Source organism: Conger conger, chromosome 8 (genome assembly GCF_963514075.1).
Source record: "Conger conger chromosome 8, fConCon1.1, whole genome shotgun sequence".
Taxonomy (NCBI): Eukaryota; Metazoa; Chordata; class Actinopteri; order Anguilliformes; family Congridae; genus Conger; species Conger conger.
In genome coordinates, this window is record NC_083767.1 from 14,882,734 (window position 1) to 14,898,993 (window position 16,260).

General features: G+C 38.6%; 1 protein-coding gene across 3 annotated transcripts in view; it reads right to left on the minus strand.

Moving 5' to 3' along the window:
- ldb2a (LIM domain binding 2a) overlaps positions 1-16,260 on the minus strand; it is a 74,801-nt gene that overhangs the window by 12,411 nt on the left and 46,130 nt on the right. For all 3 annotated transcript variants that reach the window (XM_061251610.1, XM_061251611.1, XM_061251609.1), the window contains exons 4-5: positions 12,096-12,218; positions 5,193-5,276 (exon numbers count right to left, since the gene is read on the minus strand). In XM_061251610.1, coding sequence (XP_061107594.1) covers positions 5,193-5,276; positions 12,096-12,218 — 207 coding nt within the window. The remainder of the gene's footprint in view (positions 1-5,192; positions 5,277-12,095; positions 12,219-16,260) is intronic.

Genomic DNA, 16,260 nt, shown 5'->3' on the forward strand with positions numbered 1-16,260 from the left:
GAGCCAGATACCTTTCCTCCCACAAATTATACCACAATACAGTTATTCACAGGAACACATGGTAATCATTATGTATGAACCAATCCGCAAACTCGCCCACAAGCGCTCTCTGTCTCTCTCTCTTGCTCTCTCTCTCTGTCTCTCTCTCTCTCTTTCACACACACACACACACACACACACACACACACACACACACACATGTTCACAGTGAACGCCTCTCTCCAAGTGACATCCGCCTCGCCTTACTGTGATTATACTGATGACATTATACAGACATATAGTCAAAAAATCATACCATTCTCTTGAATCACAGGTGATAATGAGTATTTTGCAACGAGTAAAGATTATTATCCAGCTAAAACACTGACGTTCTGTATCATTCACCAAGCTCACACTCAGGAACAATCCTGAGACTCTTTTTTTCAAGAGCTATTTTTAGTATGAATTGGAGGAAGCCTGTCGCTTTAATAAATGTAAAAGCTATACGGTGTAATAATAATGTACCAGCCAAAATGCCTGTTTGACCCCTAGCCAGGAAACTGCCACAAGTCACTGATAAGTGGAGGGGGAAAGACTGGGTGGTTTCCTAACCTTACTTAGGCTAATTTCAGAGGGAAACAGAGGTGTATTTTAAAGTTGCCCACTCCAGTCAGAACCACTGTGAATCACCTCAACACAGGAGAGGGTGAAAAGTTTGCCAGATTTCTCAAGACAATAGGAGTGCTTTGCTAATCTTACTTTAAAACGGAAACTTCTGATTCCTTTTTCGTCACACACACGGCGAATGCACTGTTCTCATAGCGAGGTTCTCTTTTGACGCAGGCGTGCGACGTGACCCGCGTTTCCGAATGGACACATGGGCCCACTGCCACATTGGCACACTATCCCCAAGTGACAGCCCCCCAAATAGACACCCACCCACGCAGGACCAGACAACCGCACTGAAAAACACATTTCTTGATAAGTTCACCTGTATTTTTTTTCCCAGGTGTGAGAATGTAAGTTACAGTTACACATTTTCAGAAACATTTTCAGAGATTTCAGAAAATGGCAAAGTCTTACTGAACCTAGGTGCTGTTTGTGCCTGACAAGCACACAACGTGAGACTAGATAAGTATAATTATAGAGTATAACTGCAGAGAAACTATCCAAACAGTCATGACTTTCTCAACCTGGTATGAAGTCTCCAAAAGCACAATGCTAAAGGCATCATCTTCTCTATAAGGCTGGTACAGGTACATAGGACATGAATGCCTTTCTCAATATCACTGTGTAGGGAGGTAGCTGGCTGGGTGGGTGTTTCGGGTTTAGGTACTGGAGGAACTTCTCATCGAGGCTCTGAAAGGTTGAATTTATTTTTTTACTAACAGAATTAGCTCACCTTTAAATAACAACAAGCCTAGGAGGGATGGAAAGGGAACAGATCGCTGAAGCAGTTCATGTTCACATTGAACGCTTGACCAATCAATCAAGGAATCAATCTCTCAATCAAGCTTTAGATTCGCTGAAAGGCCATTCATTGTGCAGCCTAGTTATAAATCGCAGTATAAAAGTCAGATAATAAGAAGATTATTGGCATCGTTATTACCATTAGAAAGTGTTCTAATAAAAGAACACAATCCAATAGTCTTTGAGGCGGCATGATTAAACCCTTCCATAAAGGTTTGCATTGACAGTCTGTAGGATCACTCACTTTATGTTCATTAACCTCCTTGGCAACTTGTGAAGTAATGCACAAGCTATCACACGCTCTCCATTCTTCATGTCATGGTTACTTTGCTCAGGGATAAAGTAAAATGGCTGTTTTAGTTGGTTTATTTGAGAACAAACCTTGACAAATAGTCCAGGTCTCGCTTCTTTTCGCGGAGTAATTGTTATATGCAGTTTACGATCTGAATGAATAATGTAGGCCATACATACTGTAATGCTTACAGTACAATACAGTACAATACCCTGTTTATAACAAAAGCAGTAGGTTAGAAGTTAAGAGAGTCAGATAGTCAAATGACTAAGACATTAGGACATGATGGTGTGGTGTTTTAAATTATTAATCACAGCTGATCTTATTCACCTTATTAATATTTCATTACATTAACTGTAATTAGAATTTTCAATGATGTCCCATATTACGCTCATATATAGCTGTCGCAATAAAACAAAGGACAATTTACATTTTCTACATCCAAACTGTATTCTTTTGACAGGAACTCAACCAGTTAATGTCACAAAATGAGTTCATGGGCAAAATTCACTCATGCAACAAATTCTGACTTGGTTTAAATTCTGTGAGACTATAAAGATGATTCTCTTCACAGCTGTACCCAGGGAAAACTACTGTATTCGCAACTATTCAACTATCTGTAATACTCTATTCAATCTGTAGCACTATGGTAAAACAATAACAGCTGTCTGAGTGTGTTTTAAGATAGCATGGGCAAACTAATAATTCAACTAACAGTACACAGGCACAGTCAACTGCTGATAAAATGAACTTTTATGCATGATCTATTTGCTATACATTTCTCATCATATTCACTCTATACTTTAAACCGCTTCATTAAAATCCAGCAAACATGACCTCAGCGGATGTTATTCATAATTCACCTTCTTGTGGCTTTAGATGTATTATTATCAAAAGCCATGTAACATTTTTGGAGGATGGATGAAATTTGATTTATGTCTGCGATATACAAATGCCCCCTTCAAGTTTGACAGCTTTTAAGGCAGCAAATAAGATGAAAGGGCAGGGATTTATAACAGAATCTGACTCACAGAAGGCTCATTGAATGCATTTCTGTGTACTGGAAAACGAAGAAAGACTCCATTGGGACTCCATCGCTGACTTTATAATGAAGATTTGTCTGTGACAGCAATTCTTCAGAGTGAACATGTGGGTTTGACTGAGACAAGGTTAAAAATGTACTGGGAACTTTGTAATAGATCACAGGCATTTTAAAACACAAAGTTCCTTTTAAAACGGTAAAAGACTGACACATTTTGATCAAATGTGTGTCCTTGTTTTCAAAGCAGATGGCATGGGATTTTTTCATGTTAAATCTCTTTGGCGGTGACATTTTGCTCTGCTCTTCTGAGACAACCAACCTGCAACCTCATCTCAAAGCACAGCTTTAAGCTAAGCCAACACAATTCATTATTTTATTCCACAGGAACTGCTACAGCTACAACATTATGAAATAAGAGTATAATTACGAGATTTTTCTAAGGCAGGAATCTAGCAATGTGTCAATCCTGTGTGATATCAATATGTGTGTGAGTGTGTGTGTGTATGTGTGTGTCTGCACATGTGAGTGTGCTGTATGTGTGTTTACATTCAGTAATTGAGTAATGACACAGATATAGTAAGTTATAAAATACAATTTTGCATATTTTTCAATGCTATGCTTATTTTTTATTGTATGCAATTATTTGACATTTTGCATATATGCCATGTTCAGTGGTCTCAGTGGGGGCTGATATGCAGTATTACACTGTAAAAAAAGAGGAGGCTTTTATTCCTGTTTAAATGTTACACAAATAGTTATGGCAAAAAAGATAACTCATATAAGATATGTCACAAGTACCAAAACTATAATTCAATTTCTACAAAATGTCAACTCCAAGTCTGTCACTGTTTCCAAAAAATACAGTTTTTGGTCTCAGAACAGACTGGGGATCCAGTCAGGTTTTAGGATATAATCTGCTTGATTAAGCTCTTCAAAACAACTATACAGGAGAGCATATTTATTATATCATTATGTACCTTTTCTAATATTGCAAAAACAGATTATTTTTGTATTTAATACGTGTGTAATGGGGGAATTACCATGGTAACAGTTCCACAGGACTCCTCTTGCTGTGGTGTTTACCTACGGCCCGTCTCTTATTCGATAACGGCGCTCCACATCCTCCGCGCGGCGCGAGCAAAATAACGCATCTCTACAGGGAACATTCATTAATGTTATGCTAATTTTCTATCTCCAATTAGTTTTCTCTCCCTTGCTCCTCGGGTTGGAATTCCCAGCTGTCACTCAAGCCGGAATGACTAGAACAAACAAAGCCGGGAATAATGTATTCCGATGCGAGGGGGCCTCTCGAGCTGTACATTCACGGCGGGAGGAAAAGGGGGGGGGGAGGGGGCAGGAGCCGGCTTCAAACACACAACACGTATGCCCCCCGCTCACACCACGGACGCCGTTCGGCGTAAATGCTCAGGTCACTTTCTGGTCACACGTTGCTAAATTAATGGCTAGTTGCCGCAGGCTTCTTAAATTAAAGGGCGCCTAGAGTGGCTGCCTGAAAAACATAAATACAGGGGGAGCGAGTAGTCGGAGGCACAAAGCATTTATCTAAAACCCTTGTAAGGGTCGTCTCCTTGGTGTGTGCTTGGCAAGGCCCTGGCTCTTCCACTGGGTTTAATTCTCCCATACTTACTGTTTACAACAAGACATAGCACAGAATCCTCCTCATCCTGTCATGGATGAGTCATCCACAATGTACAGCCACCCCCCCCCCACCCCCACCCCCCCTCAATTTGTTATGGGAGAAGAGGCTTGCTAAAGCGTATGTTCTGAAATTGAAGGTATGGGTGCAGAAGCGTTCTCAGTAGCCATGTTTACACGCTGAGTATTGGGCCATTCTGAATAAAACTGTTTATATGACCGTTACACTAGGTGAGTCATTGAAGATACCTGTTTACACATCTAAACAGAGAATCATAATGCATAAAACCACTTTGACTGGGAGGAAGGCGTCCCTCTCCCATTCACATAATACGGAACGCTTGCTGTGTTAAAGCCATTTGTGCCTTTCTGCCTTTTTTCTTTTTGTACTTTCCAGAGGTGCTTAATCTTGTTGATAGCTCTGCAGAACCAGGATTCTTAAATGTTTTTGGATGTAATTTAAATCAAGTCACTGTTGAGGACTTCAGTCATTGAGGTGTTTGAATCTCTATGTCCAAATCTTTATCTCTGTCATTTTGTCTGAATTAATCACAAAGACATTCAAAATGAAGTATTTTCGACTTAATCTCAGTGTTTACATGCCTGCTATTCTCCTATCAGACAAGTATTGTATTCAAAAGAGTTCTTAGTTCATTCCAACTAATAATGGATTAGTACATGTAAATGTAATCAGGATAGTGGCTTGGGTCATCTGAAAGAGTTGGCTTGCGTGAGTGTGAAAAGGAATCTCACCCTGAGGTAGTTGAGGGTGAAGTTTGTCAGGCCCATCCGGGTGATGTTTTTCGACAGCTGCTCCAGGACCTGAGAGTCTTGTGCCTGCAGGGAACAGAATTGAGATGCTTGAGACCTGGACCTCAACCCTGTCTCACCTCCAGACGTTACACATCACCCACAATGTGGCCAGGGACAGCTTTCAGGGTCCCCTCTTTACTGACTCCTCCTCTGTTCACCCACACCATTTGAAAAGATATTTTAACACAATAAACAATAAAGAAAAACAAGTTAACAGAAGCCTGGTAGTGTGGCTTCTTTGCCCGGAGATGAAGCCTCTTGGTCATCAAGAAAGTCATGAGATTTTTCCAAAAAATGATATGTTGTGTCTTAGCAGAACTAAAGTTACAGAGCTTTGCAAACTTGCAAAACTCATCATAATTATTAAAACACATATACAATTAATATCTCACAGGAAGTATGCTTGCCTAATGCAAAAACAAATTAAAATAATGTTTCTATGTAAAGCAATCACTGATCTGCAATTTTTAGTAATTACTGACATACTTTTAAAAGATGATTGAACTTATCACTGGAATTTTGCAATTTTCCCCAAAATCAATAAAAAAAAGGTAAATTAAAAACAATATAAAGGCAAATAACTCCACCCCTTGAACATTTTTGAGTTTGGTGGTGGCTGTAAAGTAATAGAATAATGGGCTAAAAGACAAAATATAAACACTGTATTAGTGGATACCCTCCAGACTTAAACAAGACTAAGGACAGACTAAAGCAAGAGAATGTAAAGGACAGCAAATTAAAAACATATAGGCATTTTAAGACAGCTGCCTCTCGTCTTAGAGCAGAAATATTTGTCACGGAAATGAGCGCAGAGTTGAAACGGTCAAAGTGCTGTGACTGGGCTCTCTCTGCTGCTTTGACCTCATCCCATAAAACTTCTTCTCAGCCAATCAAAATCAAAATCGATGACATCACCTCATGAAAAAACATTTCGCTCCACAGGAAATGCTCAGCAGATCACAGAAATATGAGAAAGCGTAGCGCATGCTCATGTTTGGAGCCGTAGGCACTATTCATGGGAGCGTACTGAATCATACCTCTGTACAGAGACACCTCAGTTGGGCTTGTGTATTGAGTATGTGTGCTGGGGGGGGGGGCTGGTGAAAGGGGGGTTGGGGGGGGGGGGCTGGTGAAAGAGAAGGGTAGAGTCATATTGTCCTGTGCACGTATTTGGTATTGGGCTATAAGTAGGTTGCCACTTCCAGAAGTAGCTAAAATGCATCTACCGTACACATATGAATTTATTTAAGACTGTAGTGCAAGCATAGTCAACAATGGAAACATGGGTCTGACAGACAGGGCTACATGGGGCAAATCAGATGGTAGAGAACATTAATAATTCACAGCCACCCATATATACAACATAGATTTTTCAAGTAATACTATATCCCTGGTTAGCAGTTATTTCACAGTCAATCTAAGTCATCGCTGTAATGTTATCCAGTGTGCTAGCAATGGATATTACTCCTGCTCTGTGGAAACTGATAAATGCGTGCTCTCTACTTCTCTGTCTAAAAAGGCAATTTTCTTAATTTTCTTCTGCCTCCAAGTTATTACAGTTACAACAGCTCAGAGAAGGTCCAAGACAAACATGCAGTGTTATCTGTGAAAGGCATTCCCAAAATAAGTAGCAAATAAGACTTCACAGTATGAGAAGCCAACTCTTGTTTTCAGCATGTTAGATACTTCAATGCAATTTGGGAAGGAAATAGAACCTCTAACAGCTCTGCCCATACTTACATATGGTAGAATATAATGATAGTCCTTTCTATGATGGTGGATCAAGACCATTTTTCCAGAAGTTACTACACTACATTACATTTGTTTGGCAGATGCTTTTATCCAAAGCAATGTACAAATAATGCATACCAAAGGCCATTGGAACAATGACAGAACACTGGTCAGATATGGTACAATTATAAAAATATTATATAATAAAATGATATACTCATAAAGTTATCCAAAGCCATGAATAACAAGTCTAGTTCACATGGTGAGCATTGGTGAAGTCAGTAAATCATGAACTAGAAGTGAGTCATGATTACAAGATACTGTAAAGAGTTACAACATCAAGATGAAGACACAAGTGGGTCATGAAAGTACTAGAAGATCAAGAAACAATCTTGATCTTGATGCTAGTTATGGAGCAGCATGCAAAGGAACACAAGACAATGTTTCCATTAGTTGATCAGTTACTTTCAGTTCAATGCAAACCTTTACCGGAATGAAAACAAAGGCCAGATGCTTCACCGAACACGGAGTGGTAAACACCCTGAGTCTCCTCCGGTCTCTGTGCGAAGTCAGGGCGATGTTTTGACCCCGTGGACAGCAGCCTCAGGCAGGTTCCACAATCACACCCTCACCCCTGAGAAGCAGCCCCGTCTCAGAGGGCCGCTGATTGAATTAAGTGTGACGTCTGGGGGGCAGGTTTGACTCCCCCAAGCCCACGGGCTGCTCCCAGCCCTCCCCCGTTCTCTGACTGAACATGGAGTCAGGAGTGCAGCCTCACCTGGCAGTATCTGTGGAGGCTAGCCCTATTGGAGGCTAGCTAGCTATTCCTCCAGGAATCTCAAACCAAGTTTATTTCAAAAACTTTCATATACGTAAAGTTATAGTTCAAAATTTTGTAATTTCTTGTAATTAGAAAATAATAATGTATTTTCCATCTGTAACTAACAACAGTAAGGACAGTAAGAAATGACAGTAAAATTAGCATGGGTCTGATTATGCTGTATGCTATTACATATTATATACAATGTAACACATTTTCTACTAATTCTATTTATTTAAAAAAACGTCAGACCAAAAATAGAATGGTAATCATGCATTGAGTGTTCATTATATCTCTTCCATTGCCACAAATAAACAGATAGCAAAACATCTAACTGAGCAAATGTAAGCAATACGATTTTGTAGGAGAGCACCTTGTGCAATAATTAATAGCCAGATGGAGGAAGAAAATCAATAACATTTACACGACCGGAGAGCATCTCACATTCACACAATTATGCATTTTGCCTTATATCCACTGTGTAAAAGGATAACTGCTAAAACCTTAAAACCCCGAGGTGCACCATGCTTCATTCATAATTGTTAGATGTAATGCTACATTTTCTACAGCCAGTATCAAGGAGGTTAGACGGATAGCTGCATTTTTTTTCAATTTCAGTGAAAGAGCTCAACCCAGGCTAATAACTGCGATTGTGCTGTCAACAGAAATAGTTCTGAGTATTGTGTAGTCAGACTTCGGCCTTCATAACAGAATGTGGCAAGGCCTTCATCCAACGAGGAACTGCTCAGAAGAGCCATAGAGGTACGCTTTCAAACGGAGACAACGTCTCTGACACAATGAATGTGCTCATAATACCGTTTATTCACAGCGCAACTATGGAGGCCTTTCCTTGACCTTACAGGAATATCGATACTGCACACATTCTAATGCCAAAATACATCACACACAGAAGGTATTTTATTTCTAAGGGTACAAATGGAGCGAACAGAATAAATTGACAGCAACTCTGATTGTGGCACATTTGTGCACTCTAATGAACTCTACCTTTAATGAACATAATACTTAAACGGTTCAGCAAGATGAAATGTGCAGCTTTTGGTACAGCTTTTGTATTAACAAAAGCTGCATGACCGTTGTAAAGCGAGCCAACGCATTGCTGTTTGTACTTTTGTACAAAATAGATTCCAAGCATGACACACAGTGTCCATCTGTGTTGAGCATGTAAAAAAAACACCCAGGATTATTGATTCAGGTGAGAACTGCTCCTTTTCCACTGTTCTCCTCTGGAGCAACAGACCAGACAGACGGCAAGTTGTTCCTTTTTTCAGACACAATGGACGTTAACGCCAGACGCCAGGTTTTTGGGAGTCATAGTGCCACCAAAGAGGCAGCATCAAGGTGCCAGCCGTACAGACAAGAACTTGAGCAAAGTGCTTCCATTAGGATAAACTTTCAGGATGAATACAATGTGTGCATTCATGACTAAAATAAATAACCAGTAGCTGCATAATAATGTCTTTTATTTATCAACTTCATGAAAATGCAGACACAACATGGCTGTGACCTTGAAGAGAGGGGATATGGGTTCAAAGGTGATACAAGAACACATTTCTCACACAGGGGACAATAGAATCACCACACAAGCTGATCATTCAGAATTTAAGCCATCTGATAGGAAACTCTCTTTAAAACTCTTGATAGCTAGGACCGAATCAATGGGAGGCAACACTGCTTCTTTCTCACATTAACATTGTGCAGGACAAAGTAGATTTTAATGATAAAAGCATCCTTCAAATGTTGATTCTGAATTTGAAATATTCAGACTTGAAAGGTTAAAAGGTACATATCTGAGTAGCCTTCATAACTGAATTCCACGGACCAATTAAACACAGTTAACGCATTCAGTCTCAGGACTGTGATGGCAGACCTGGCTTATCTTCAGGACTGGGCTTTTCCCACCTCATTAAATAAAAACTCTGATCAAAAGGAGCTACTTCTACAGATCATGCGCTGGGCACCTCCATCTCTCGCTCCTACAATATATTCTTCTGAAGACTGGGATTAGGAAGAGAAACTCCACAGGGAGTCAGGTGAATGGCTAATAATCAGTTTCTCTTTTCTCACTGGATCTTTGTTAAGGTAACTTCATTAGTTACAAGAAGGAACTGTCATTCATAAATATACTCACATCACAACAGTCACTTCATATGCGGGGTTCAAACACAGAGAAAAATATATGTTTCTTATCATATTGTAATATAATGATGTAATATAATAGAATGTACTGGAGATGCGTGACAGAAAAAAAAACAAAAAACTGTCTTTACTCCAACTCACCAAATACATGACCTCGAGGCTGAACGTGAATTGCAGTCTGGCAATATAATACCAGAGGAGGTATCTAGCAGAAATTTAACTTAACCTAGCAATACTTAAGATAAGCTTAAGATATGATAGAAACTCTCTTTCCTTCTCCAAACCAATATCTGCCAATTCTATCAGCCAGAAATGCAGTTGTTGTCTAACAAGCTAACTAAATCTAAGTATTATAAGTTTAGCAAGTGGATAATACTAGCTTGTAATAGTAGATAGTTAGCAAGACAATTATCTGCATAGCTACGTCTCTTTACACAAAAATGCAAACATAAATAACTAGACCTATTTGAATACAACACCTTTCACATTCCAGAGCCAATAACACTGTAGCATTCTAACATTACTATTTACAGAATGCTTTTTAATACCTCTCTGGCCTGGCACCAGGCTGTTATATTAATCACTTTTTTGTCCTTGTAAATTATTTCACCCAATGTCATAGAGTAGATGGGAACTTAATTTACTGTGCTTTACAACAGAGGGGAACTATCAGGGATAAATGACTTTTCTATTTGCTCCCTGCTTCCAGTATTTAGTCAAATTAATATACACACCATGCGTTTACAGTATAGCCAAGGCAGAATAAATGAATGGGAATGAATATAGTGAACAAATGTAACAAATGAACAATGACTGTGTGTGTTATCCTTCCTGTTTGTGTTTTTTCTCGTCTTTGTTTGCTGCCTGGATCAATTTAAATATCTGGCACCAGAGTGAGGACTCCAGGTGGTCGTACGGGATAACTGAATGTTTGCTCTGTATCAGGAGTGATGGCCAAAAAAAGCAAAACAAACACCCGAATAACACAACAAATACATACAAATCTGTTGTTATTTTACATTTATCTTGCAGTAGAACATTCTAATAATCCAATATTCTGCACATACACAGACTGGTGTTAAATTTGCTGTGTGACAGACACATTGGAAGCTATAATATATTTTGACAAGCAAATAGCAAGCTCACACAATAGTACATCAGAGCCAATTTAACTCTAAAGATTTCATAGTGCACTTCATAAAACATTAACCATATTTCCATAATGATCTGAAATTTTGACATGGCAGCAGAATTAACACTAAGTCCTATTATATACAATGTATATGGCTTCCCTAGATTAAATATGAAGGCATGATTTGAATGTTCCATAAATTACACTAACATTGTACTGTGAAAGTCATATTTGTAAATAAATTCTTCAGATCTGACAAAGGGTGATTCTTCACCAGAACAGAACAGATCCTGGCATGAACAATTTTGGCAATAATATTAAGTCATGTGACTATTCCATTTTTTATATGATTGAAAATATTACTTCAGAATTTAGAAATACACTACTACCAGTTTGTCAGAACATATTGGCTGAAACAATTAGTAAGTGTTAAAAATAATCAATTATTTTTATTTAATTATTGAAAAATCCATGTTTTGCTAATATTTTTCAAGCTCAAATATATTTTGGCTTAAAGTGGTTCTAATAATTTAATTTTATAGTGAAGTAAATTGTAGTCAGATTTTGTCATTTCCTGATAAATAAAAGAAGCAACAAACCTATAAAATTTTACACCTTAATGCCTTCTAAATTAATTTGCGATATTTTTTTCTGGCCATGTTAACTGGTTCGTCAAATATACTATGACCAAAACAGCCCTTTATAGCAGCTAAAATTGCTCAGCGAATTTTATTTTGGAGCCTATTAAACACATGCCCTTGAGTTTTCTTAAGCATAGTTTTTATTTTAGATGGTGTTTCAAAATCAATTACTTTCTATAAACCATTCTAGTTTTAAAACTTTGATCTTTTAAATTCATACTTTTGCTAAAATGAGTTTTTTAACGGAGCCTGAGTCTCAAAGTATGAATTATGGAGCAGACAGTTATCATGACAATATTAGCCAGTCCGAAATGACACAGTGCTATTAAATGCCTGACACCCAGAAGAAAACACAAACTCACATGCATGGCCAGTATGCTGCGTGGGATCAGCTCTCTGTACTGCCTGATTGTAAAATGCCACGTCTTGATCCTCATGAGGTCGTCGAAGGCAAACTCCAGGATCAGTCGTCCCTCAGTGCAGACCTTTTGGAAAAGAAGATAAAACGGGTAGTTGATCTTTGTATTGGATATTCTTAGCTTTAAGGTCACAGTGCTACAAAAAAATGAAACTCAGGAACAGTGGTTAGTTGGACGATCCCATCCGGCACCATTTATGTTATGCGCTTTTATTTATGTGCATCCAGCTATTCTCTCTCCCAGTGGCAAACAATACAAATAGAGAACCGCTGACAGCAGACATATTCTATTAAGTGTGTTAAATGATAAGTGTTCTACAGGACAACCACTGCAGGTGCTCTTTAGAGATACCACCTCTACCTTTTTCACATATTCATTCATAATATGTATCTATACTACATTACAGTACCAAAGTACTTATTGATGAAGAGAGGGGGTTTTGATGAGTTTTCATAGAATGGCTACAATACACCACTCCGAACTATGTAGCATGAACTGCACACAGCAATCAGTCTCCCATGAAAAGCTTCACCAACTTGTGTTGCAACACTTAAATGAGAGATGGCAGGGGACATCATTTCTGAAATTTTCCCCAACGAAGCGCATAATGTAGGTCTGGATTTGCTTTGTTTAAATTACAGAAGCCTATGTTTAATCTGAATTGAGATTAAAAGGAATGGATGCAAATGAAAAGTGACACTGGAAATGAACTTCACAGTCATAGCAGTTTTTATTTGACTAAATGCAGGTCTTGGCTTTCTAAGTGGTGTTTATGTATAGCTGTCATGCCTTAGCCATACCGAAATGCAACAGCCATTTCAGATTATCTGTCATGTCATCAGATCCAACATAATTCAGCATTAGTTCCTTCGTATAAATGCTTTCCATTACAGAGTGTAGTTCTCATCATGCCTCAAAGATGTCGCTTGGGTTTGACTGCTAACGGTATTCGAAATGCGCAAAATAGTCAAGGTACAGGATAACAACACATTATTGTGTGAGCAGTTCCTTCACCATGGAGCAAAATAATAAAAGTAAAAAATAAAACAAATTAATGCATTCCAACAAAAATACACCATCTCCATATTCTTCACAATGCTAGTTCTTTTCTCTCCCCATTTTTCACCAACCCTCCTCTTCCACCCCCCCGCCTAAAAAAAACCAAAACAATCTTTGCAAACTGGGTTAATTTACACGACAAAGAATCTTGAATCAAAAGAGTTGCCAATTAAGAAAACATTTGCTTTTTTTTTTTGCTTTTTTTTTTGCTGAATTCGTGTTATGGTACTCTGAGCTCTGACATTTCGTTGCCATGGCAACCGAAATCAGCTGATTAGTTGGCATGGCAACAGAAAAGATGTAATCCCAGCAGACACACTCTAATCAATGCCCCCAGCACAGATGGTCTCCTGAGGATCAACAAGAAAGAGGCTGGCAGGCACACAGCCCCGTCACGTGGTACCGCTAGTCCATGCTGGAAAAGAAAACTAAAAAAAGAACATTTTTTTCCCCTCTTCCAACTAGTGAATATATAATTTAACCCATTCAAGCACACTGCACACTGTGCCGTAGCTATTTCCTGAGTATCTGAGTACACTTCAAATGCTACGTCTTTATTAAGCGTGCATGCGTAAAAAAGCTGCCGATTACCAAGTTTTCTAACCAATTACCGTGGCGTCATTTATCGTTGTACAGATAAAAAAACCGTGGACCTGAGCTTGCAGGGTTGCACGTCTAATCAATGGTAAAGAGGTGTTTCATGCAGCGAGATAGAAGAGTTTAATCCCAAGCAGTTACAATGACTCTGGGATTTCAGACTCCCAGATAAATACAATCGAAGGTGAGCCGTATTGATTTCAAATATTACATTCAGCGACAGCGACATTTACTTGTCAAATTCATTCTAAAGAAGGCAAAACTTGTGCCTGGACTGAAGAGAGGCTTCTGGACACATAGTAAAAAACTGAACACAACCATAAAAACAAGTGACATTAGAGACTCCATAAACATTCTATAAGGTGATGGACCAAGTCGTCAACATGTGCAATCAAAGACATCACCACTGTAAAAAGTACAGTACTTTCATATACAGTGAACAATGACTGTTCTGAGCATTTCTTGTCAAAATAAACTACTACAACAGGTTTGTATTATTCATAGTGATTCTGAAACCCCATCGCCAAATGTCAGAAAAGACCAAAAATTCAGGCCCCGCAAAATTCTGATTAGACCCTGATTCACCATTCAAGAGAATAACGAAGGACGCTTTGCTGTAAGAAGAAAATTATATAAACCGGCACGCTCAGAGGAAGGCTAACCAAACTGAAACAAGCAAGTCTCACCATGGGTCTTGAAATATTTTTGATAAATAAAGATGTGAAATGGGCTTTCTGTCTGCCTTGCCATTATTCAGGGAGTTATGCTTCTGCTCAATTTAATCCATTTTCAGGAGGTGCAGAAGATGTGGTTATACACTTTGTCTCCTTTTGAGCCTGGCACCTCTACAGAAGCTATGCACTGTAGTGCGGCAGATGTATCTGGATTGATTCGTAATGCTCCTATTTTACAATTTGCCCATAACTTTCTTGCTTTATATTTTATCATTTTAGATTCTTTATGACTAATAGGAGTCTTTCATCTCATATTTTTGGTAATTAGATCAATTATTCCATAATGTCCATTAATTAATTAGGGACAGGGAAAATAATTATTTAGAACATGTGCATAAGGAACACAATCTTAAGCACAGGTAGATGTGCTTCTGAAGGTTAGGTTTGGACAATTTTATATCTTTTTTTTAAATTCTGGCATACATCAAAATAGTCACTTTGATGTAAAAGATAATAGGAATTTGTGTTTCTGGATACAACCTTTCTGTTACTGTTGCAGATGGAACAACAAAGATGTGTCAACTTTCCAAACAGCTAATGTTTTTATGTTAGAGGTTAAAGTATAAAATAAAAATGGCTAACTGCAAATGCATTCTTAATCATTAAAAAAAGAACGTTAAAAGCAAATACAAAGCTACAGTACTAACGGCAAAAATACATAAATTTTGCTATTTATAGGAACACATATTTTCTTTACCGTAAATCACCAAATGAATACAACTCTGTAATGTGTCCGAGGCACAGTTAAATATTCGAAAAATCTTGATACTCTACGAATCAGGATTTTTACGACGGGGTTGTTAACTGTCAATGTTGTGCGCTGATTTACACAACACAAACACAACTTTTCAATCCGGAAGACAACACAATGAAATGTGGCCGTGTAAAAGACGAGTCCTAACAGGCCAGCCATTGATTTAAGGCACTCGCAATAAAACTTTCCCTTCCGACTCATAAGCTTGTTTGATGGATTCAGAAGGGAGGTTGTAAAAGGCTAATATATAGAAGATACATTAATTCAGTTTAATCCCCAGCAGTTATTCAGAACTCCCAGATTCTGGAAGGAGCACAGGGGAGCAGAGAAAGCCCTTGTTGATATCAACGGGGAACAGGTTCTGTTGCATGTAAGTTGTTCTCAACAACCCAAGGGCTGATGAATGATTTAAAGTCAGAAATCAGCATGGAATAAGACAAGCCATGAAGACATCATACCCTACACACCCGCATGGGTATGCACACACACACACACACACACACACACACACACATATACTTGACTGACACAGGATGTCTGTGTGTGTGTGTGTGCGGGTGTGTGTGTGTGTGTGAGAGAGAGAGAGAGAGAGAGAGAAAGCGAGAGGGGAGAGATGGAGAGAGAGACAGAGAGAGAGAGACAATGTGTGTCTGTGCATCTGCATCTGCGTGTGTCTAATACTGTCAATTAATTAAATTATGCCTAATTATTATGTATTTGGAAGTATGCACACTTTGCTAAAAAGATTATTACAACTTTTTTAAAACAACCAAAAATGCAATTGCGATAGTACTCTCCATAATCTACTTATTTTCCCTGGTGCATTCCTCATTACATTTAGCATTAAAAACTGTGCTCTGTTCAGGCCAAACACTGTAAGTAAGCTCAAGCAAAAGCCATTTCACACACAAAGAACAGTTGCAAACACCTTTATATTTACAAAAGCGCTGCACCGAAGCTAGAG